General features: G+C 40.0%; 1 protein-coding gene across 1 annotated transcript; it reads right to left on the reverse strand.

Annotated features, from left to right (window-relative positions):
* Positions 1-2,530: 2,530 nt before the first annotated feature.
* Positions 2,531-23,900, reverse strand: IL17RA (interleukin 17 receptor A). Its single transcript, XM_032221184.1, has 12 exons — positions 23,683-23,900; positions 16,786-16,810; positions 15,616-15,762; positions 14,516-14,643; positions 13,411-13,537; positions 11,500-11,547; positions 11,263-11,423; positions 9,404-9,481; positions 7,493-7,601; positions 6,892-6,993; positions 6,132-6,173; positions 2,531-5,608 (listed from the first exon to the last, which is right to left on the reverse strand). The coding sequence occupies exons 1-12, from the start codon at positions 23,791-23,793 to the stop codon at positions 4,170-4,172; spliced, it is 2,517 nt and encodes an 838-aa protein (XP_032077075.1). The 5' UTR covers positions 23,794-23,900; the 3' UTR covers positions 2,531-4,169.
* Positions 23,901-23,970: the final 70 nt, after the last annotated feature.

The raw sequence follows: 23,970 nt of genomic DNA on the forward strand, positions 1-23,970 counted from the left end.
ACAACCATTCGTTTAGTGACCTTCAAAGCTGCAATAGCACTGAAAAAAAGTGACTTATAGCCAGGCCCCACACGTAAAATCATTGCAGCGTCCCCATAGTCACATGATCAAAATTTAGGCACTTGGTAACTGCATGTATTTATGATAGTGCAGCATCCCAAGTCACTTGATTGCCACCAGCATGCAACCTTCCCAGACAGCTTCCAACAAGCAAAGTCAATTGGGGGGAAGGGGGGGGGAAATAGCTGGATTCACTTAATGACTGCTGTGATTCCCTTAACAACTACAGTCATTTGCTTAATCATGGCAAAAAAAAGGCTGTAAAATCGGGCATGACTCACTAAACAATTGTCTTGGCTAGCAGTGGCAATTCTGATCCCAATTGTGTTGCAAGTCGAGAACCCCCTATATCTAACTCTGAACAACCTATGCAAAAGCAAAGCGTTTATCTGGATTCTTGAAGCTAATTTTAAAAAGAAGTCTAAACTTTGAATCAATGTGTTTTCTGCAGACCAAATAATTTCTGGCAGAGAAACTTCCAACTCCCTCTCTCATCTATGCACTTGTACACTCACACACACGCTTTTAACAACAACTATTTGCTTCAGCTGGTTGTCAGGGCAACTGTCAAGTTTGGGAACCATGCATGTTTTAGTTTGTTTCAGAGGCAACAGACTTTTGCTATGAAGTACTCTCTCTGTTGCTGCAAAGAACACTCCATGGAGAACCCAAAGGGGTAAAACTGAAAGCTGCTGCATTCGGGCAATTGTGGCTATTTCCTACATCTGACTTTTTAAAAAAAATATTAAATTTATATGCCACCCATCTCCCTGAGTTGGGCAACTCTGGGTGGCGCATAGAACATAAAAAGATAAATAGAAAAGCAATTAAAGATTTAAAACCCTGCAAAAAAAACGGAACCAAGGAGGTGGATGACATGGGGTTGAGGTCTTACTACCAGGTCAACCACCCCCAGCAGAAGCACACGCACCCCACACCTGTAGGGGCCCCAGGCCAAATGGTAAAACTACATTTTAATGCCCTTCCGGAAGGCCAAAAGGCTGGGAGTAGTTTTCACCTTCAGTGGTAGAGTACAGGGACTCCTCCACTTAGAACCACAACTGAGCCCAAAATTTATGTTAAGTGAGTGTTGCCCCATTTTACCACCTGTCTTGCCATGGTTGTTAAGTGAATCACTGCAGCTGATTACTTAGTAACCTGGTAAAGGGAATCTGGCTTCCCATTGATTTTGCTTGTTGGAGGGTCGCAAAAGGGGATCGCATGACCTTGAACGCATGACCAACGGTCGTAAATAGGAACCAGATGCCAAGTCTGAATTCTGATCACATGATCATGGAGATGTTGCAAAGATGGTAACTGTGAAAAAGGGTCATGTCACTTTTTTTCAGTGCTGTTGTAACTTTGAACGGTCACTAAATGAATTGTTGTAGGTTGGGGATGACCCGTATTCCACCGGGTCGAGCTCATGGTGGAAAAAAGCTCTTCTTTACCTCACCTGCTTAAATGCCTTAGCAGACCGAGTCTGTAGTAGGCCTCTTCCGCTGGCCCAAGTGCAGTAGATTAGTCACGCTGGGCTGAGACAGCTGCTCAGATACCCTGGATCCATGCCATATAGGGCTTTGCTAATAACCAACACCATGGATTGGACCTGGAAGCAAACTGGTAACGAATGCAGTTTGTGCTACAGCAGTGTTACACATGCCACCCTACAGGCCCTCAGAACTGTGCGTGTTGCTGTCTTTTGCATCAGCTGTAGCTTCTAAATACTCCTCAAAGGTAGCCCCATGTACAGAGCATTGCAGTAATCCAACTGAGAGATGACTAGGGTATGACTGACTGTGGCCTCGTGATCCAGATCAAGGGGCAACTGGTGCACAACTCAGAGTTGTGTAGAGGCTCTCCTAGACAACGTCTGTCACCTGCTGTTTGAGCACAGGGTTGCGATTCCAGGAGAAACTCCCAGGTTGCACACCAGATCTGTCTGGAGTAGTATAACCATACAGAACTAAAAATGATAGATAACTAGATCCTGAGGTCGCCTTCCCTCGCAGCCACTCTGTCTTGACAAGGTTCAGTGAAGCCTGTTGTCCTCCATCCAGGTCCCTAAGGTCTCCAGGCAGCCACAGCATCACTTGGGAGCACCAGGAAGACTGTAGAAATGTAAAACTATATACTATTTACATTAGGGGTGTTAAACTCAAGGCCCGCGGACCGGATCTGGCCCATGGGGTGCTTAGATTTGGCCCAAGGGCTCACCCTGGAAACAGTGAAGGATTGGCCCACTGTCCCTCTGCCAACGAAAACAGAGCTCGGGGAGACTGTATGCGGCCGTTGCAGAGGTAGCAAAGTCTTGATGAGTGATGTTGAGCTGGCCACGCCCACCCTGGCCACATATCCCAGTGCTCTCTCTCTCTCCCCCCTGCCTCTTAGTCTTAGAAAAGACTAAGAAAAGATTTTAAGGCTGGACAACGTGACTCACTGGCCTATTATGCCTATGAAATAGGGACAGTTCATAAAAGGGGGAATTTATTTTATAAAAAGACCTGAAAATCAAGCAACCGATATCAGTCTATAGTTGAATAGACTTGAATTCAGTTAACAACTCTAGCCATATTAGCTCAACATAGGCATCCTAGCATAGGAAATTGCATAAATAAGCTGTCCAACTGATCAGTTACCAATTCTGACGAAGTGTTTCGGATACTATAGTTCAGGAAAAAAAGCAAAGTGACATCGGATACAAAAGAGAGAAGGGGGCAAGGCCATAAGGTAAGTAGAGCTTTTCTTCCTTGCTGGTAATAAAGAGAAATGCAGATAATACTATAAAATTAAATAACAGAGGTGACAGAAAACACTTCTCTGTATAAGGCAAAACTGGCTGACAAAATTCATTGCTACAAATTGTGACCACAGCTACAAAAGTGAATACTTGTATAAAAAGAGACTGGCAATTCTTGCTGATTTGCCTTACAACTACTAAATTCACAGATATTCTGCTATCAGCCACAGTGGAGAAAATGGTGCTGGACTAGACATTTTTTTCATGTCACCTACAGTTGTTTTTTTTCTGTTTTAATACTTCTTACTTTCAGAGCAGCTTTCAGAATATTTGGCGAATTCTCCTGATCTTCTTTGGCTATGCCTGTATTCTTAAGAGGCAGTTTGTATCACCATAGCACACTGCTATTTAGCTTAGGTTGAATGCTGCACAATCCAACAAACAGCCATTAAACTTATATACAGTACTACTAAAACTCTTGCGTCTGTTTGATAATTGGCAGCTTTCAATTGGGTAAAATGGTGCATCATAGAGCAACAAGTGTTAATCAACGTACTTTAAATGGACCAATTTACAGAGTGCATCCAAAATCTGGGAGCCATGACTCCCGTAGGATTGAAATTTGACAATGTTTTAATGCCATACTTTCCTGACTATACTTTCCAGGAAACTATAGGTTGCATAGCAGAAGGAAAGATGGGAAGGGCACATACCTACCCTATTTCCAGTCTTCCTCTAGCCCCTATGCCCAATTGGCTGGTAGCAAGACCTGACAGACAAGTGACCACTGGCAGCTTTGAAATCATGGTCAACATTTTAAAACTCTTAATGATAGTGGCTAGTAAGGGAAGAATGAGGGAGTAACTTGGATGCCTGCTGGTGAGAGATAGGGTTCGTTGAGATGAGCCTTCTTCCTCTCTGGAGAGGGATCCTTTGGGGACATGCCAGAATGAGGAGGAGGATGCAGTTTTCCTTGTAGTCCATGGCTCCCATAGTTCTCCCTCTTCACAACAAAGTGACTGGCAGTTCCACATGTCAGCTGAGGGCAGGAGGAGGGGTTCTTCTGAGGATTGTGAACGGAAGGGAAAGGTGCAAGCCTGTATTATATTTGGAAACAGAAAGGGCAAGTGCCAGTGATAGTTGAGCCCCCTTCCTCTCTTTGTTCTCCTTCCCTCTAGTAAAGTTACAGGCAGTTCGTGAATCAGCTGAGGAAGAGGAGGGAGGTGCTTCACCAGGGCTCTCAAAGGTCACAAGGGGAGGGGAAACAATGCGGGTCTATATTACATACTGAAGAATGACCTCATCAGTCATGGGTTGTCTCGCTGTTTGAAAAAGAGAAGCAATTCTCCCTTCCTTCTCCCAAGGGACCTTAGCTAGAGTTTTTCTGGATATCCTGGAAAAGCAACTGCTGCTGAAGACTTTTGAGACTACTTAAGACATCTGCAGTGAGATGCCCAGCAGACCAACATCCTTCCTGTTCTTGGTTCTCTTCTTCCTCCGGTTCAACGGGGCTGTCAGAAGGCAAAGAAGAACATCTGGAGATATAACCCTGGTCTGACTGTACCGACTGTCTCTGAACTTTGGAAGCCTCATCAAACAACTGCTGTTGCTGCTCATGAACATCTTCTTGGCAAAGGGGCATATCAGAGGCGATGACACTTTGTTGATAGAGGGAATACATCAATCCCTCCAGTTGTTGCCTCACCTCATCTGGCAAGGCCTGGGGATCTGAGGATAAATCCTCTTGAAGAATGACATTATTTCTTCTTGGGACGCTACCTTCTATCACAGGCACACTTTCTAGCCAATCCTCATTGGTCAACACTTTATGACTGAGTATCTCATTTTCTTCTGCGAGGGCAGCTGGCCTGACCACCTGAACAGAAGGTGTCTCAGCAGGAGTGACCAGAGTCTGGAATGATAGATCTTCTCGTGACAGATGCTGAGGTGTCAGTTTATATGCTCCCAAGTCATCTTCATTAACCAGAGGATTGACTAAGCAACAGCTATTGGGGTCAGGTTCCTTTGGAAGCAGTTGCTTCTTAAGAATCCCTTTTCCGGGGAATATTAATTCTTCAGTGAATTCCTCAATCAGAGGTTGTAGATCATCTTCATCCTCATCACAGAGACATTCGCTTTTGAACCAATCTGGATGCTCATCCTGCCATGTCTGGAATTTCTGCAAGGCCTCCTTCAGCTGTTTGCCACAGGGGCTTTCAGTGTATTTTTCAGGTGAGATGGCCGGAATCTGATGCATTCGCCCCGGCTCAAATTTTTCAAGATCCTGGATTAGGAAGTAAATTTCCTCAAACTTATCCATCAGCTGATATTTGGAGGTGACGTGGAATGGGTCTGGAATGTCACTCTCATGGCTTATGCCCTCAAAGTAGCAGATTAAATACAGTCCAAAGCAAGAAGGCTGCTTGAAGTCTGGTAAAATCAGATTCAGTGCTGGAGTGAACAGATCCCCTGTTGGCAGCATATTATCTTGCTTCAGGTGTACATTGGGTTCCCTGTGCCCAAGCATAGCCTGCCACTTGGCTCGAGTACCCCGGGAACACAAGACGATGATCTTTGAAGAAAGCGCTTCCATTTTCTGTTTCTGCCGAGTAAGCCAGCACACGGCTCCCATCTCGGATATCTGGTGTTCATCTAGCAGGTCTAGGATGACCTCCGTACCACACACGGTGATCATGAACTGAGCAAACTTCAACACAATGTCTACATAGAGCTTGTGATCAGCAGAATACACAATCCAAACTGTACGTGGCTTGAGGGGTGGAGGCGGTTGCAACATAGGGGTGACATCTGGAAAGTCAAAAAAGTTAAAATATATAAAAAGGGGAAATATTATGGTTACTGCTCCCCCACCTCACTATATATGGAAAAACAAAGAGTACAAGAAATAGGATTGTTTCATGTGTACATTACTGCACTTAATATTAAAACAATGTTCAAGATTATTAGCTTCAGTTTAGCCAAAGTTTAGATAAACTTTATCTCCAATACCAGTGATGTAGATGGAAGATATTTTATTTCAGAAAATTGCAATCCTTGATGTAGAAATTTATTTCTCCTGAAAAACAAGCTGTGTCAGAAAGTAGTAGTCCTTGACATTAATGTAAACATTGCCCAGCCGATATTCAACTACAGAAACAGATGAACAGTTAACTTTGTAAGAATTGGCTTTGTCTGCGTTTGTGTTCATGTAACTGAAAGCACACACAAAACTTTTAAGAAAATACAAAGTCAATACTGTCACCTCTGAATCTAATCCTTGTACATAGCTTATAAATCAATGCTGAGCCATAAAAAGTAAAAGTTTGCTTACCCTGGAGTTCATAATCACCGTTTTTTGCTGCAGAATTTAATTCTAGGAGGAAAAGAAGAACCCAGAAAACGTTAAAGAATGTAACTCTGATCATAAAAGTTCAGATACTTTTGAAAAAGAAGGGATAACAATTCAATGACCTTCATCTGACACTCAAGTGCAAGCAAAGAAAAGCAGAAATTCTTGAATAAGAATTTAAGTTTTCCTTGAAACAACTGGGGAAACATAAATGAAATGCTGAAAAAATGGTGTCAGATTGACCATGAAATTAAGATGATTGGCTATAATTAACAATGGGTAGAATAAAACATTAAAACTGAATAACTTTTTATCAGTAGGCTATCTAAAACTTCCCCAAAAGAGCTGAAATTGAGCTTGAATTTAAGTTAACACAGGTGTAACAGAGCTGCTAATTTCCTCTTTCCTCTTCTTCCTTGGCAGTTTTCCCAGCGTCTATCCTGTTCCTCCCCTGTGGAATAGCATGGGTTAACAGATGGGGAGGCAAAGAAGGGTATACCTGAAAATTAAGCGGAAAATTAAAACTCTGACCTGATTTTTTCAGAGGTTAGCCTCTTCCCAGCCTGCAGTGCTCTACAAGATTCACCTTATCTATCAAACATTGAGGATTTTTTTGGGGGGGGAAGCTTCCAGGGTGAGAAAATTAATGTCTGCTGCCCCATTGCACAAATTTGGTCCAACCCTACACCATTCCAAGAAAGTTATTCTGAAGACAAAACACCCCCCCATTTGTAGAACCCACCTTTTTGTCTTCGAGTAATGCAGATTGCGGAACCAATAGCTGAACCAATTAACAAAATGCAGATGATAGTGTGGATCCAAGGTAGCCCCACTGAAAATGTATCTGAAAAATAATAATCGTAATAAAAATGAGAGGGAGAATCATCAAACCAAATAATACTATGAAGAATGCTTTGACGCATAGGAAAGGCCACATTTTTAACAATAATTGACCAGGAAATATTAGAACAATTTATTTTATTGGTTCTGCACAGAAGCTATTGTGATTTAATATTTCAAACTCCTATCTTCAGTTTAGTGCATTCTCAGTGTGGTATAACAGAAGGCACATGTACGTAAGTGTGGTCAGGCATCACACAATCTGTTACTGTATCCACCAAAACATTAACTTTCAAAAGAAAGTTCCTTTTGACAGGGCTAAAGTAGGACAAGTTAATGCAAAAAAAATTTTTTTCTTGATTCTGCTCAGGGCACTCAACCCCAAGTCCACATTTTGTGGTAGAAAAGCAACAACAGAATCTCCAGTTCTTAAGCTCCTAATCTCTACAAAAATTGACTCTTTTCTAACTACATCAGAGCACTTTAAGAGTATATATATGCACCATTCACTCCGGATTGATCAGGAAGAATTAAGGCATCATCAGAAGAACACGGGATTAAAAATAGTTGCCTCATACAGTCTGTACCACAGGCAGGAAAGAATGGTTGGATCTGGTGAAAAAAGAAAAGAGAGGATAATTATAGCAACTAGTTCAGTGCACAATCAGCCACTTGATTTAAAAAGTTTTTAAAAAAAGCTTATGTAGGACTATTTTCTCTTGGCTACTGTCAGGGTTCCAAGTAACACTCCCAATGAAAGAAGACTCCGAGGCTTGAGTGTCCTCAAAGTTCCATTTTATTAGAGATGTCATATTGGCACATCTGGGAAAACCTGAATCTGAAAGTTTCCAGGTTTTCCCCACCCAACTGAAAGTTCAAATCCCTGCCCAGCAGCCACATGTCCATCATATGGTCCAATCAGGCACTGTTCCAAAACTGGAGATGCCTCTCAGTCATGCCACTCCAGGTGCAGGGCAAGACGCCCTCAACTCTCTGACAAAGGAATGTTAATTTCATTATATCTACCCCACTCAATATAATCCTCCTTCCCAGTTTCCCACAGCAATAAATGTGGCAGGCCTTAAGGCCCAATGCAAAAGTTGGCTTCCAGACGTGACAACTACATTATATAAATAAAATGTAATATATTATACATTATTAGACAATACAATGTTCAATGATATATTACTATAATGTAATTGTATCACTATGCAGTATAATGCACTGTATTATTATATACTATAATATTCTATTAATATAGTATATTAATATATTGCATAACAATCTAAGTAAACTTTTTTATTTTTTTTATTTTTTATGTACTCTCAGTGTACATAAAAAGACAAGATACATTCGTCAAGAATCATAAGGTACAGCACTTAATGATAATCATAGGGTACAAATAAGCAGTCAGGAAACAATCAATATCAATATAAATCGTAAGGATACAAGCAGCAAAGTTACAGTCCTGCAATCATAAGTGGGAGAAGATGGGTGATAGGAACAATGAGAAAATTAATAGTAATAGTGATGAAGCCTTAGTGAATGGTTTGACAGTGGTGAGGGAATTATTTGTTTAGCAGAGTGATGGCGTTCGGGAAAAAACTGTTTTTGTGTCAAGTTGTCTTGGTGTGCAGTGCTCTATAGCATCGTTTTGAAACAATTTATGTCCAGGATACGAGGGGTCTGTACATATTTTCATGGCCCTCTTTTTGACTCAGGCAGTGTACAGGTCCTCAATGGAAGGCAGGTTGGCAGTAATTGTTTATTCTGCAGTTTTGATTACTATTTGGATGGGAGGTTATTAGGAAATTCCAATACTGGAGATAAAATTGGGTACTCAAAAAAAATCACAGAAGAAAGCAAATCTATTTTTTTGAAACTGTTGTTTCAATGGATGTGTCTATTTGGTCACCAGGAGCTGAGCTTGACCTCTGGAGAACATCCTTATTTCTAGTTTTCTCCCCCCCCCCTGCCAAGGTAGTCCTTGACTTATGAACACAATTGAGCCTAAAATTTCTGTTGTTAAACAGAACATGGTTGTTAAGTGAGTTTGGCCCCATTTTACGATCTTGCCATAGTTGTTACGTGAATCATGCAGTCATTAAGCAAATCTGGCTTTTCCTTATTGACTTTGCTTGTTGGAAGCCGGCTGGGAAGATTACAAATGATGGAACACATGGCCCCCGGACAGGGCAACCATCATAAACACATGCCAGTTGCCAAGTACCCAAATTGTAATCATGTGACCATGCAGATGCTACAATGGTCGTCAATGTGGAAAATGGTCATTAAGACTTCTTTCAACTTCTAATGGTCACTAAATAAATATTTGAAAATCACCTGTAACCGAATGTGACTATTAACATGGAAGAAATTATTCTTTGGTCAGAAGCCAATAAAGCTAAACCTACCTGCACTTTGTATTTGCAACAAATCTTCAGGTTCCTTTCCAGCTTGACTGTTACATTAAGGCGTTGCTGCAGACCCTCCTGCAGAAATCAAGAGGCACAACTGAGACAGGACCAACAAGCGCAGTGGGATCAATCTAAATATATTGTACATTTGGGGTAACTCTTGTGGCCCAGCAGGAGTCGTTGGAGCTGCAAACAGACTCCGATAGGATTCCACCACAAAACTGCGTTCGACTAAACCGCGCTCGACGAAACCGCGTAGCTGACGTCATCAACAGGGCGACAACAGCGCGGAGACAGAAGCACGCTGTAAATGCTAAACCTAAAATTAACACCTAAACCTAACCCCCCTAAACCTAATCCTAAACCTAACCCTTAACCTAACCCTAACCCTTAACCTAACCCTAATCCTTAACCTAACCCTAACCCTAACCCTAAACCTAACCCTAACCCTTAACCTAACCCTAAACCTAACCCTAAACCTAATCCTAAACCTAACCCTTACCTTAAGTTGAATCGGCTTGCTTTCAAAGCGCTATTTAAAGCGCCCTTCTTTCTCCGCGCTGGCTGTTGTCGCCCTGTTGATGACGTCAGCGACGCGGTTTAATCGGGCGCGGCTTAGTCGAGCGCGGTTTTGACGGGTCACGTCCGATAGCGAGGGGCCCTATGAGTCAGCTCTGGAAGATGTGGAGGACTCTGGACAGGGTTCCGATTCCGAGAAGGGACCAGAGAGGCTGGTTGGCTACCAGGAGGCGCGTGAGGCATGGAGCAGTGGTGAAAGCCAAAGGGAGTGTGCCCATGATGTCAGGCCATGGAACAGTGGGGAGGAGCTAAGGGAGTTGGTCCCAGATGCCAGGCAAAGGCGGGCAGATAAACGGCGAGAGCAACTACGCAGATACAGAAGATAATTGGACCCAGGTGGTTGTAATTAGGCTCCTCCTAAGAGAGTATATAAGGAGAGACTTTGGGAGGAGGCTGTTTGCAGGATTCAACTGATATACCAACGCCGGAGAAGCTCTCGGGTGTATTTCTTATCTTGGAAGTCTGGATTGCTGCCCAAGTCTTGTCAGTGTGTTAATTTACTATGAATAAATTGTCTAGCAGTAATCTTTTCTTGGAGTGCCTCAGCGTACGGAGGGGGGGGGGGTCAGAACAGGTAACTAAGCGGGCTCAGAAATAGAAATAAAGGGGCCAATTGCGGGTTATCATAAAGCAGTGAATGGATTCAGGACAGCTCCCGCGTGGATGCGAGGGGCAGCTGTTGTAGTTGTGATGCACTGGTGCATTTTTCAATAGCTGTGCCAACATGAAATCAAATGGCATAGCATAAATCTGGAGTGGCTGATCACATACAAGCATGCAGCGACTTGACTACAGTTCTGCTGCTTCTTTCACAGGACTGGGAAGAAAAAGCAAGAAATTGCAGCTTCTTCTATTCAATTATTCTTAAATGGTTTCTTCTTTTCCAATAAACAGCAACACACATTTCCTTGTTTGCTTGGAAGCAGTTCTTGTTTAAAGGTATATATATTGAGAAAGCAGATTTTTGCCCAGCACACCTTTCAAACCACATTAAAAAACAAAAATTCCCTTAAAAGAAAATTCAAAATGCAAAAACTGTCTCAATCCTGGAAATAAACAGGTGTGTAACTCTCCTAATTTGCTATTTATGAAGAATTCACATTTTGTAGTAAACCATGTGTTTTAAAAAGGCTCAAATTCCAAACATGCTAACTGTTGGGCTTTTGTTACTGGGAAGACAAGAGTTCTGATGGATTGTTAAGTAATGATAATGAGGAATTGCTAACCTAAAAATTAAATGCCTGGAGGAGAAAACAGAGTGGAACAAAACTGATTACCTTTGAAATGCTTTCCTTGGCCTTCTTGCACTCCTTTCCATCTTCCTGAACACTGATTACATGGATAATATAGATGGCTGGTATCTCTGCGGGGTCAAAGCTCACCAACACAGAATGATCATCTAGACTTGTTCCATTAATTCTGGGTTCCCACAAACTCCCTAAATGCAGAAAACTCATCAATGGCATCAAATGGCACTGCTCATGGATGCACCCAAACACCTGAAAAAAGCATACCTATTCGCAGACACGGTTCGGTTGTTTTCATGATAGGATGTGTGCAATCTGCAATGGCAAAGAAATAAAATAAAATCAGAAAGATTGCATCTGTGTTCTGAAAGACAATACTGGCTAAACTGACAACTTCAATTTGCAAGCAGTTTGAAAAGAACTATGCTCAAATGTACGGAAGCCAATCAGCGGTGGGTTGCACATTTCGCTATCACTGGTTTGCCCTGCATGCACCCGCCCACTTCGCACAAACGCACAAAGCGGGTGTTTGCGCACCTTCCTTGCATGTGCTTTGCTTGCGCATGCGCCTTCTGCACATGTGCCCGGTCTCAAAACGTGCCTAAATAGGGTGGCATAGAGCTGGGGGCTTTTTTTATCTCTGCTTGGCACCCCGGATCCCAGTTACAGATATGCAGAGACAAAATGGCAGTGGTGACAATACCACCCTTGCCTCTACTCCATCCTTTCATAGGCTTCTCAGTTGAGTGGATTTAAACCACTCTAAAAACTTTAAAGTGGCTTTAAACCACTTTAAACATGGAGGTGTTCTAAAAGAAATGGCAGGTTTCTTTTATGTGGTTCCACTTTGCTTAGAACTAGTTCTTTTTCCACTCCCCTACTTTTATTTTTTGAGCAGCAGCCTTTTCCTCACTGTATTTCCTTTAAGCACTACAAATTGCAACTTCAAATGTGCATCTTTCACACTAGGTAGGCTTTGCTTATCAGTAAATTCTTCTTCATATCCTGAAAGTGCAGGATATTCTAGTGTCAATTGGTGCAACTAAGGATTCTTCATTTACATCTCTTTCAATTCCATTTTTAAAATTCTGCCTCAGATAGCCTATATTCCGCCCCCCCTCCCAAAAGCAGATAGGTGCCAACCACCTAAATTTTAATCATGTGACCACAGGAATGCTGTAATGGCTGTAACTTGGTGATCTGGATGTAAGGACCATTATGTCAATGCTGGTGTAACTTTGAACAGTTGCTGAACTGAACTGGTCATTAACTGTATAGACATGAAGCCCCTGTAATGGTTACCACTTCCCAGATCAAGAACTGCAATGTACTGCAGTATACAGTAGAACATTGGGCACCAATGCTTCTGACCATAACCAAATAGGGTTCCGACCCAAAAATTCACAAAACTTTTGAATCTGGTCACGAACACATACTCAGGGGGCGATCAAACATGGCTGCAGCCGATTTCCCCTTCCATACCATTTTTTTTTTGGGGGGGGGTAAATTTTGGTTAGGTTCGGGTCACTACCAAATCGGGTTGCAACCAAAGTTATGGAACGAATTATGATTGTGACCAGAGGTTCTACCCAGTAGTGGGATTCACATTTTTTTATTAGCAGTTCTGTGGATGTGGCATGGTTTGGTGGGTGTGGCTTGGTGGGCATGGCAGGGGAAGGATACTGTAAAATCTCAGTTTCCTCCTGATTGGCTGGGACTCGGGAGGCAGGGGCGGGGCCAGTTAGAGGCAGTATTTACCGATTCTCCGAACTACTCAAAATTCCCCCTACCAGTTCTCAGAACTGATCAGAACCTGCTGAATACCACCTCTGGTTCTACTGTATAGGGCTATTTTCTTAGCATGTTGGCCATATAACACTGGCTCTGTAGGCACACATTAATTTCTGTTAAGCTTCCTGGTACTTTACAGAGTGCTGCTTTGATATATAAAACCCAAAATGGCTTAAAAACCAGATATTTGCATGACTGCCACCTTCAGGTAGAATCAAGCTATCTCGTGCTTTCATCCTCAGACAGATATTGAGAGTCATGCCCATCAAGTTGGGAATTTATGTCCATACATTTTAAAGTAGCTAAAGTTGGAAAATGCTGATCTAGGAGTGGATTGTCAGTAAAAAAAAAAAAAGTAAATAAATATATCATAAATGTGTCCCTTACTTGGTACTGTGAATGGATTTGAAATCCTGTTGTAGTCCCCCGGAGTACTTAATTTGGGCAAATGATAGACAGTTACTTGGTACTTTTGGCCTGGCTGTACCTCAAAACGATCGAAAGAGAAATTCCACTGAAACAATATAAGGAGAAATGTTTCTTGAAATGTGCAGTGAGTCAATGCAGTGGCTTATAACACCGACCTTGTATGAAATTCTCTTTTCTTTTCTAAGATCTATACGATCACTTAGGCAGAGCAATTCATTTTGTTCAGATCTAGTTATCTGGCTTTGAATAATCCCGCTTGCGCTAATGGAGCTTTGAGTGTGAACGCCTGCCACTCAGGCAAGTGGAGCTGCGTGCCCATACACACTCACCTGCCCACTTGCACAGCCTGGTTGCAAACGGGCTACGCCCCAGGAGTGGGCTGCGACCCTGGAGTTGGGGACACCTGGTCTAGGAAGTAAATTCGGACCCCCCTCTCTCCCATATTTCTGATAAAACACAATAGACAGTGACAAAACTGTGATGTTAAACAAGGGATTAAAAGATTTATAGGCTGACAACAGGAGCCAGGGGAGAGAAAAGCATTCTGGGATGATCAATTATATTTGCTTCCCATGAATGTGGTGACCTTTTATTCCAGGACATCCAGAAATATTCAGTCAATGCTGTTAAAAGAAAAATTACAGCACCGTGTTCTAATACCTCCCTAACTTGGGGAATGCAACATAGTTGGTGTTTTTACATAGAGCAGAAATGGAAGCAACTGTTTCCTTGCTTATAGCCTGGCCTTTTCTTGCCCCTTCTCCTGGAATAGGTCATATATTTTTTTTCTGCACTACAGCATAAATCATATAGTTATTCCAACACTAGCATTTCACACACAGTAGAGGCCATACCAAATCATCTATGCTTGCTGTATGTAACGGACCATGTTCTTAATTACAAAGTTTTTCTTAAGCACCAGGTTATTCTTTGGCTAGCAAATGTCAGACTTTCTTTAGCCAATATACTGTTATAAATGTGCCAGCCTGCCCAACTCCATTACAATTCTATTGGATTCTAAGAAGGCAAAGTATAAATTTGTAAAACTTTCACGATTGCTTACCCGGCCTCCATTGTCTGGACGGACTTGAAACGTCAAGTTATTTTGAAAGTCAAATTGAGCGCAAATCTGGCGGTTATTGCTTAATTGTAGTACAGACAATTCCGCTCCTTTGAGGTATATGATGCTTGCTATTGTTGGAAGAAAAGGAGAGACATAAAAACATTGCTAAAGAGATCTCTCTTTGTATCCTCTGATGATGCTGGAAGCTAAACCATAATAAGATTCATAATTTAGAAGTCACGTGCAGGAGGTCAGGGCCAACTTTTAAAAAAGTATTCCTCTTCCCCAACTCCCCAATTGTGCAAAATTAAGTTATAATGTTTAGTCTAGGAAATGGAGAATCCTGGGTTAGAAAGACCAGTGATAACAGTCAGTATAAAGAAAACAAAGACTTGTTGAAACATTTGTATTTTATTCTATGAAAAGAACACAATACATATTGACATGTTATACTGGCATTTTAATATTCATCCCCAAATTATACTAAATTGTTTACATTTTTATTCTGTACTGTTGTTATCTGAAAGGAAAATCAACCCCTCCCCCAATAATTTACCTTTAAAATTGGAAGGTACCATGGATTCACCACAAACATAGTAATACCATGTTTCCCTGAAAATAAGACCAGGTCTTATATTTCTTTTGGGACCAAAATACTGTCTTTTGGCTTGTCCTCGGCCATGCTGGGGCATTGGGATCACCTGCCTCCCGCCTCCCACCCCCCAGTTCCTCTGCTTCTGCCTGCGCCTCTTGAGCTGGCCACATCCATCCCCCCAGGCTTATTTTGGGGGCAGGGCTTATATTAGGCCTAGCCCCCCCAAAATCAGGCTAGGGCTTATTTTTGGGGACACACGCTACAGGCAGATTAATTTTTTTTATCTGTTTTATATCTTAAAATCAGGGTTATTTTCCTGTAACTATTGAATAATTTTTAAAAAACATTACCAGTTCTTATTATTACTAAACTCCCAAACCCGCCTCTAAAACATGATGGAGATAGTTTTGGCTACTATAACTTGTCTAATTAGACAACTGTCTAATGCTACATTTTTTACCTGCTGTAAATAGTGCAGTTCTATATTGATTTCTTCCTCACTTACCATCAGTAGCCACTTTCCACTCTATCTTCAGCACAGGGACCAATTTCCCATCTTCAGCAAAAAATGTATCAATAAATATGTCAACAGAACTTGGGGCTGAAGGAGTCCATTTCCAAGGAAGGAGCCAGTTGTCATCCACACAGTTACCTACAAGTTTGATGGAAATGAACTCAGTCCCACTTTTGAAATAACAACTGATTTTCCTTTGGACTATAACATTCTAGCTGTGTTGCCTCCTCTCAAACTTCCAGTGCAGCGCAACCTATCAAAAACTACCTGCTGCATTACAACACTCTTTAGAAAAGCTAAGAAAAATAGAGTTAAAGGGTGAACCAAAATGAGCTCACACATTATTAATGTCCACGTTGAATAGTCAATACTTCACATTAGCTTCTATGTTTCTTAGAAAAATGTGTCTTCTAATATTGACTAAACTTCTAACCTACCACTAGATTTCCTTAAATTATCTCTAGATGTGCATTTCCTAGAATTTCTAGCCAGTTCTGATAACTCTGGAAGATTGAGAAAGCCTAGATAAAAAAATATGTATGATGAGATGTACATTAAGAGATGTAGCTGGGCACAAGCTATTTAGAGTAATAATTCCATAGTAGGGTATAGATATGGATAATTTAGAGAGTATTGTTACATTTCATTCCAGACGAAAAGATGCACTTTGGGTTAATTTTTGGAAAAACAAGCTTATTGTGTATTTCTTGATTTAGAGAAAGCATATGATAAACAGAATAGGATTAAGTTATAGAATATTTTATGTGAATATGGAGTTGGCTCCATGCAGTAAAAGTAATGTACGAGAAAAATAAAGCATACATGTAAATAAACAGAATGCCTAGTGAATGGTTAACATTAAGTAGGAAGACACAGATGTGAGATATTCCTGTTTTTGTTTAATATATTTATAGATGCGTGTACAACAAATGCTTGTGGTGATATTAGAGTTGGGGATGTGAATGTATATGTGTATTTTCATATGCAAATTATATAGCTCCTGAACTCATTTGAACCAAACATGAGAAATAGCTACCTCACACTAACATTCCTCCTACTGAAATATCAATCAATTATAAAATGTTGCACAGAACAGAGTTAGTATTACAGTTCTAAAATAAGCAAAATTAATTAAGGGCAAAACAAAAAAAGGGCACCTACTGTTTCGTGCAAGACAGCGTAAACCCTACAGGAGAGAACACAAACATGTTACTAAAAAAAGTCTTAAGAATAATACAGATCATGAATGTTGCTTCACCTCAAAATAGTATTAACTTTTATCAGTAGTTTTTCTCACACATATTTTCAACTCAAAAAAACCCACTCCACCCCCCATTTAACAGATGCTAAGTTTAACAGACATTTATTTATTAGTCTACTAAACTGGGTATTTATTAAATGAATGTTCACCTTTAACATATTTAAAATGAATGTATTTTTTCTTTGTCATACATGTGATGATAAATGTATTCTAATTTAATACGATAAGCAAACGTAACAAGCTATGTTGCTGAATCATTATATACAAGGAGAGTATTATCTTGTTTATATGCAAATAATCCTATAAAAATAGGCAGAATAGTTAACATAGATCAAAAAGATAAAAATGGTTGACATTTATTTTCCTGTTAATTCTATTTCTGTATGATTCAACTGTATATCAAAAGGTTGTTTTTTTCCCCAAACAGATTAGGTGGCGTCTTCCCCTTTTAAATTCTAAGGGTTCAAATAAGTAGCAGAAAAGTAGTCAGAATGTCTTATTGTAGGAACAAAGAATGACAAACACAAGAAACCTAGGTACTTTTAAAAGGGATAGGCTTTTGATTGCTTAGTTGCAATCACCATTTTGATACTATAGATCCCCCCCCCCAATATTATGGTTGCCCAAATGCCTAGGGTAATTTTATGCAAAATACTCAAATCTTTAGCTTTTCTATCCTTAGGAAATATTGAGAGTGGCTGAAATGACTATTTAGTCAATCTGTGCATAGTCCTCTGTTGTGACTCGGCAGGAACCTTTGGAGCTGCTATCAGACTCTGACAGCGAGGAGCCCTGTGAGTCAGGCTTGGAGGAGGCGGAGGGCCCTGGACAGGGTTCTGACTCTGAGCAGGGCTCAGAGAGACTAGTTGGTCCCCAGGTAATGACTGAGCCTGGGATCAGTGAGAGAGGCTGAAATAGAAACCTCCTGTGAGTTATTTCAGGATACATGCAGGAGAAGGGCTGACCGACCATAAGGAGCAATTGAGGATGATAAGGAGCAGTTGTGGCTCATTAGGATCTCCTCCTGCGGATAAAAGACTGATGGTGTCACGCCCTGGTTGCAGAAGTCAACGTTCCATTCCGTTCCGTTTCTGTTCTAGTCAAGCTCTCCGTTTGTGTGCAACCATCGAGAAAACGCACTTGGATAAGTGACATGATTTATATAATCCTGTTTTGTATTAGTTTATGAGTGAGGACTTTTGCCAGAGCATTTATCTGTGTTTACTTTGGGCTCGCAGCCAGCAAGAGCTGGGACTGATAAAAATATTCCTTTGAAGTTCTGTTTGGTTTTTGTTTTTGAACGGGCAAGGTGGGGAGTCAGAACAGTCCTCTAACAACGAAAAAAAAAAACAGTTACCAGGACACCATATTTTAATACATCAGTAAGATCCTATTTTGATCCTAGTATATGTGGATAATGTTTACATGCTTGCCAAAATTTCCCAAATGTCATCTCATGAAAAAAAATCTAGACTCTAAGAATCCTTCACAGATACATGAAGGGTCAACCTAAATGGACCACATAATGTCTCCGACATCGTTCTGTCACTGCTTCTACTATGGTGATGTTCAAAATAAACATACAGTTACTATGAGTAGTGATTTTGCACAGCTTATACTGTAAAAGAGGTCCTATTACTGTTACTGTATTGGCACATACTTCCTGTATGTTGCCCCAGCTTTTCAAAACTGTGGTTAGGCATATCTAGCCTTAATCAGTCATATCATTGCTGTGTGATTTCAGCCAGAGTAAGAAGAAAGAAAGAAGGAGGGAGGGATAGCTAGATATAATGGAAGGGAGGGAGGGAGGGTGAGAGAAAGGGAAGGAAGAAAGGGAAAAAAATTGTATAAGTTTCTATATGTGGTTGAGAAAAGTGTCAATGCATGTTCTTCACAACCTGTTTTAGGACAGGCTTGGCAGATAAACAATAGAAGAACAGAAGTTAGTGTTTATATACACTGAGCACGTAGGGGTTCTTATATGCTTCTATCTATATTCTGAAGTTCCCAGTGATTTATGCTTGTGCTAGATTCCTCCTAGAATTCTCACACTAGTATATAAACTGTTCAAAGTTAGAATCAACTATAGAATTTAAAATCAAATATTTGGGCTATTCTTTCAAAGCTAAAAAACTACCCCTGACCATTAAATGGAGGTGTAGTCTACTGTAGTTTGAATCTCTTTGTTGCCGTCCAGTGGTTCTCAGCCTTCCTATAGCTCTAAAAGGCAGTAAAAGGAATGCAAAGCAATATAGTTAGGTGTTTGTGCAAATTATATTGCCTGCAATTTATTTTGCAGAGTTTGATTTTTATGTTTGTAGAGGACACCTTTGACAATAACTATAATAATACAGACTCAGGCATGCAATGTTATCTTTTGGTTCAGTATTAAGATCCTTATTAAGAAATACAAACACATATGGAAAAGTCATGTGCTTGCAGGGCAGTTAAATATGTTACCTTGGGAGGGGTCATTTCTTAGAGTGGTGGTTTATTCTGAGATCCCTCAATTCCTTTTACCACCATTATCAGCAGCACAAGAAGATAGAGAACTACCGTATTCCCATAGCACTTATCTAAATGATCTTGTTAAATATGCAAAGATGAATTGGATTTTAAAAAGATCAAATAAAACTTGTTCAGGTAGACTATGACATTCAAATAATATAAAATGCAGCTATTGTACTGCATTAGATTGAGTCATATAAGAAAACTTTAAATTTTCCTGAAGTTTCTCAAATCTTTAAAAATTACCTAAAGAAATCTAAGACGTTTTTCTAGCGGGGGTCCTTTAAGAAAAAATCCCCACCTTTTTATAGCTTTTTTTTTTTTTTTTTTTTTTTAGAAATTTGCAGATCAAGCTATTATTTAAAAAAGTTTATTGACTAGATTTGAATTCTGGAAGATTTTAAGGAATGTTAAAATCTTAAAAATAAATTAAAATTACTATCAATTTTAAAAAGGTAGTCCTCAAGTTATGACACTTTGTTTAATGAGTATGAAGCTTCATTAAAAAGTGACTTTCAGCCACTTTTATGGTCATGTGATTGCACTTTGGGCAGTTGGCAACCATCTTGCATTTATGAAAGGTTGTAGCATTCTGTGATCATGATCTGCAACTATTTTTGCAATTTTCTGGCGGGGAAAAAAAACCCATTGGAAAAGCTGGATTCACTTAAAAATTGTGTAATTTATTTAACAACCTCTGCTTTGCTTAACAATCTTGGAAGCCACTTAATGACTCTTGTAAAAATTGCCATAAAATCAGGTCTGATTTTATAAGATGAAAATTCCAGTCCCATTAAGCTATGGTCTATCTGTAGATTTCATTTGCTCTTCTAAAGAGTCAATTCAGTCTGTACTGAATCAGTTAATTCAGTCTGTATTTTAATATAATATAGGAATAATTTAATTTAGCCATTTTCATCCTCAAAATTATAAAAAGCATTCTTCATTATTAAAATAATTGTTTTTATTTTTCCAATAATTCACTGGTTATGATACTCTGAAGCTTATTTTAGTTACTAGGTGCTACTTATAGGCCACTTACATGAGTAAACATAAGGTTGGAGGAAGTAACTTACAATCTTACAGATGAATTTTTGCAATCCTGAATTCATAATGTGAACTCATGTAAATACTGAAGGCATATTTACTAAAATATTAAATCAAATTCTTTAATTTTTATTTAAACATATTTAAATTTATTATATACATTAAATTCAATGAAACTGAGTATAAATGCATATGTCATGAAGTAATTGGAGAAACATGACATTAAGCAATATTACTCTAACTGGATCACTCCATTTATTGAGGGTATGAAAAAAACATTAAGGTCATAATTAATCACACAATCACTATCTCTACTTTCTATATACATTTTCTCTTGACACAATTGTTCCCTTCTCACCATGTACATTCAACATAGATGGTCATGCAAGAAAAACACGGACAAACTGCACTATCATCATTGGTTAAGAAATGTACTATGTCTGCATCCGGAAGTTAATAATCTTGGTTTCCTACTATTGTACAATTATTAACAGATGTGTTGACTGTTGTTTTGTGGAACAACTTTAACTGCTTGAATGAATTACCAGTAGTCTTGTCTCGTTTTAGACGACTTACTTTTTCGGGTGTGCATTGCACTCTCAATATTCTAAGTACAGGTAGCCCTCAACTTAGACCAAAATTATGACAACCCTGAAAAAAATTATTTACAACTGCTCCTTGCACTTACAACTATTGTGGTTACATGATTGCAATTTGGGCACTTGGCAACCAGCATGTATTTACAAAGGTTGCAATATCTTGAGGTCACACAATCACAATTTGTGACCTTCTCAGCTGGCTTCCAACAAGCAAGGTCAAAAATCTTGGGGAAAACTGGATTCACTTAATGACCGCAGTGAAAAAGGACATAAAAGCGTGTGTGGTCATGTGACGACTCAATAACTGCACTGCTTGGGTGACAGAACTTCTGATCCCAGTTGTGGTTATAAGATGAGGATTATCTATGTAACTTTTTATTTGTTTCCTTCCTATTCCTAAGTCTAGGGTTGGGGCTAGATTTCTCATAGCACAAACATTTAATTTTGCCACCAACAAATGATTATCTATTTTTTGCTACTCAGACCTGTTAGTTAAAAGAAAAAAATTGGCTTAGTAGAGCCATCTTTCCTTCTTTCAAGGTCTCTCTCCTCTGCCTCATAACATCTCTTTGCTTTTTTAAAAAAAATCCTTTTAGACTGAGAACTTTGGAAAACAGACTTAATTAAAAAAAAAGGTAATTGCTGACACCCATTCAGGAATTAAGTAATAATTGATGGCAATGTTTTGTATACGTGGATGGGTGCAGATTTAAAAAAAATAAAAAATAAACAAAAGCAAACATAAATATACAAATGCTTTATTTGGTAATATCATTACATTTTTAACATTCAAAATATCATTCCAAGAATGCTATAAAAATATGATCTTATCAGTAATGCCTTCTGGGAATTAGTGAAGAGTTGGCTTTCTCCTCAGGCACTAAAGTTGGAGCCCAAGGATTGAAGAGATGAATGGGAATATTTAATTTTTTCCCCTTTCTTTTGTTTGTGAATTACTGTAGTTCTAATATTTGTACTGTAGTTCTAATATCTTTATCACTGTTGATAGCCATCCAGAATTGTGTGCTACAAGATGGGTGGCCATATAAATCTTTTAAAGAAAAAAATAATTCAGTGAAAACATGAGGACTATGAAAAGCAGTAAACTGAATAGAACATCTGAAGTACATTTAGGCTATATCATTAGCGTTTATCCTGCTCAGGACATGGTCCTGAAGAAGAAGCAGGGATGGACTAGAGAAGCACGCTGAATGGCAGGGATCAGAACGAGCCAGATGGTTGGTAACCCTGTGGTCGAACGTCCCAGCATCGCTGGATCTGCGCGACTCGGGAATGGCAGCCCAAGGGCTGACACTATACAGATAGTCCTCGGCTTACAACTTCAATCGTTCGAAGTTACAACACCACTGAAAAAAGTGACTAATAACCATTTTTCACGCTTATGACCATTACAGCATCCCCATGGTCATGTGATCAAAATTCAGCCCCTTGGCAACTGATTCATATTTATGATGGTTGCAGTGTCCGGGGGTCATGTGATCACCCTTTGTGACCTTTTGACAAGCAAAATCAATGGGGAAGGCAGGTTCACTTAACAACCATGTTACTAATTTAACAGTGCAGTGATTCAACAACTGTGGCAAGAAAGGGCGTAAAATGGGGCAAAACTCACTTAACGAATGTATCATTTAGCAATAGAAATTGAGTTAAGTTGTGCTAATAAAATGAAGACTACCTGTATGATGATCCCCAATCAAAATTAAACAAATATATACATGGTTTGTTTCTGATGACTTTTACATAAGCTGTTTTTTATCTAACTGCTGATTAATTTTATTTGCTGAACACAGACATACAAGTGCCCATGTGTATTGAATGTATGCTGGATACTTATTTATATTAATTTTTTAAAAAGTTATTGCTTGTATTTTTGTATTAGAAGTTACTATGTAATAAAAAATCAATATAAAATGTAGAAAAAAATCCATTTTCAGTCAAAATATTTTTTTTCACAAAAAATATGGTGAACATCTCTTTACCTAGGGAATACACAATATGCTGTTCTATTATACAGTTGCTAAAAAGGCAAATACTATCCTGGGATGCAATTAACAGCAAAACAAAGTCCAGGTAATGACAAGTAATTGTTCCCTGATCAGACCCCATTGGAAATACCAGACACCAGTTCTGGATACTATAGTTCAAAAAAACAAGTAATAATTGAAGCAAGTTGAAAGGACTGCACCTAAGGATGAGCATCTGAAAACTGCACAAATAGGAACAATAAAAGGATCTGTTCATTATTTGACTAGTCACCAGATAGCAATCTTCAAATATTTAAGGGATTATAGGGGAGGGAATAGATTTCTTTATTGCTCCAGAATAGAACCACGGTAATAGATTACCAAATTAAATGTTTATTATGCTCATAGACCAACATAAACTAATGGGTTTAAACTGCAAAGGAAGCAGTTTCAAGCTAAGCATTAGTACAAACTTTCGGAGTGTTTTACTTGAGAGCCAGTTAACATTCCCCGCATCTTGACAGGTGAGAAAGGCTGCTTAAGACACTCGTGTCTCCCGAACACAGCGAGTTTCGCTTGGGAGGAAAGAACCGCGTCCCCTCCGCCCCGCTTCCCACGCGCACTTCCCACGCTGTGCGCCCGCCCGGGCCCGACATACCGGTTGGGAACAGTTGAAAAGCGGCGGGGCGCTGAGCAGAAGCCTCAGCCCTGAAAGCCCCGGGAGCAGCCCCGCCACGAGCACGAAGCACCACGAAACGTCTCCCCTCATCCTCGCCGCCGTCGCCCTGCTCCCGAAGCGGGACCACCGGCCTCATTGACTTGGCTCCGCCCGCCTCCGGCTTCCGGGACCCAACTCGAAACGGGACAGTCGGGAGGGAGGAGTCTGGGGAAGCTTACCTGAGGCGGGGCATAGGCGGGCGGGGCGTGGTCCCCCAGAGAAGGAGGG

This window comes from Thamnophis elegans, chromosome 7, assembly GCF_009769535.1.
Source record: "Thamnophis elegans isolate rThaEle1 chromosome 7, rThaEle1.pri, whole genome shotgun sequence".
In the NCBI taxonomy this organism is placed as follows: domain Eukaryota; kingdom Metazoa; phylum Chordata; class Lepidosauria; order Squamata; family Colubridae; genus Thamnophis; species Thamnophis elegans.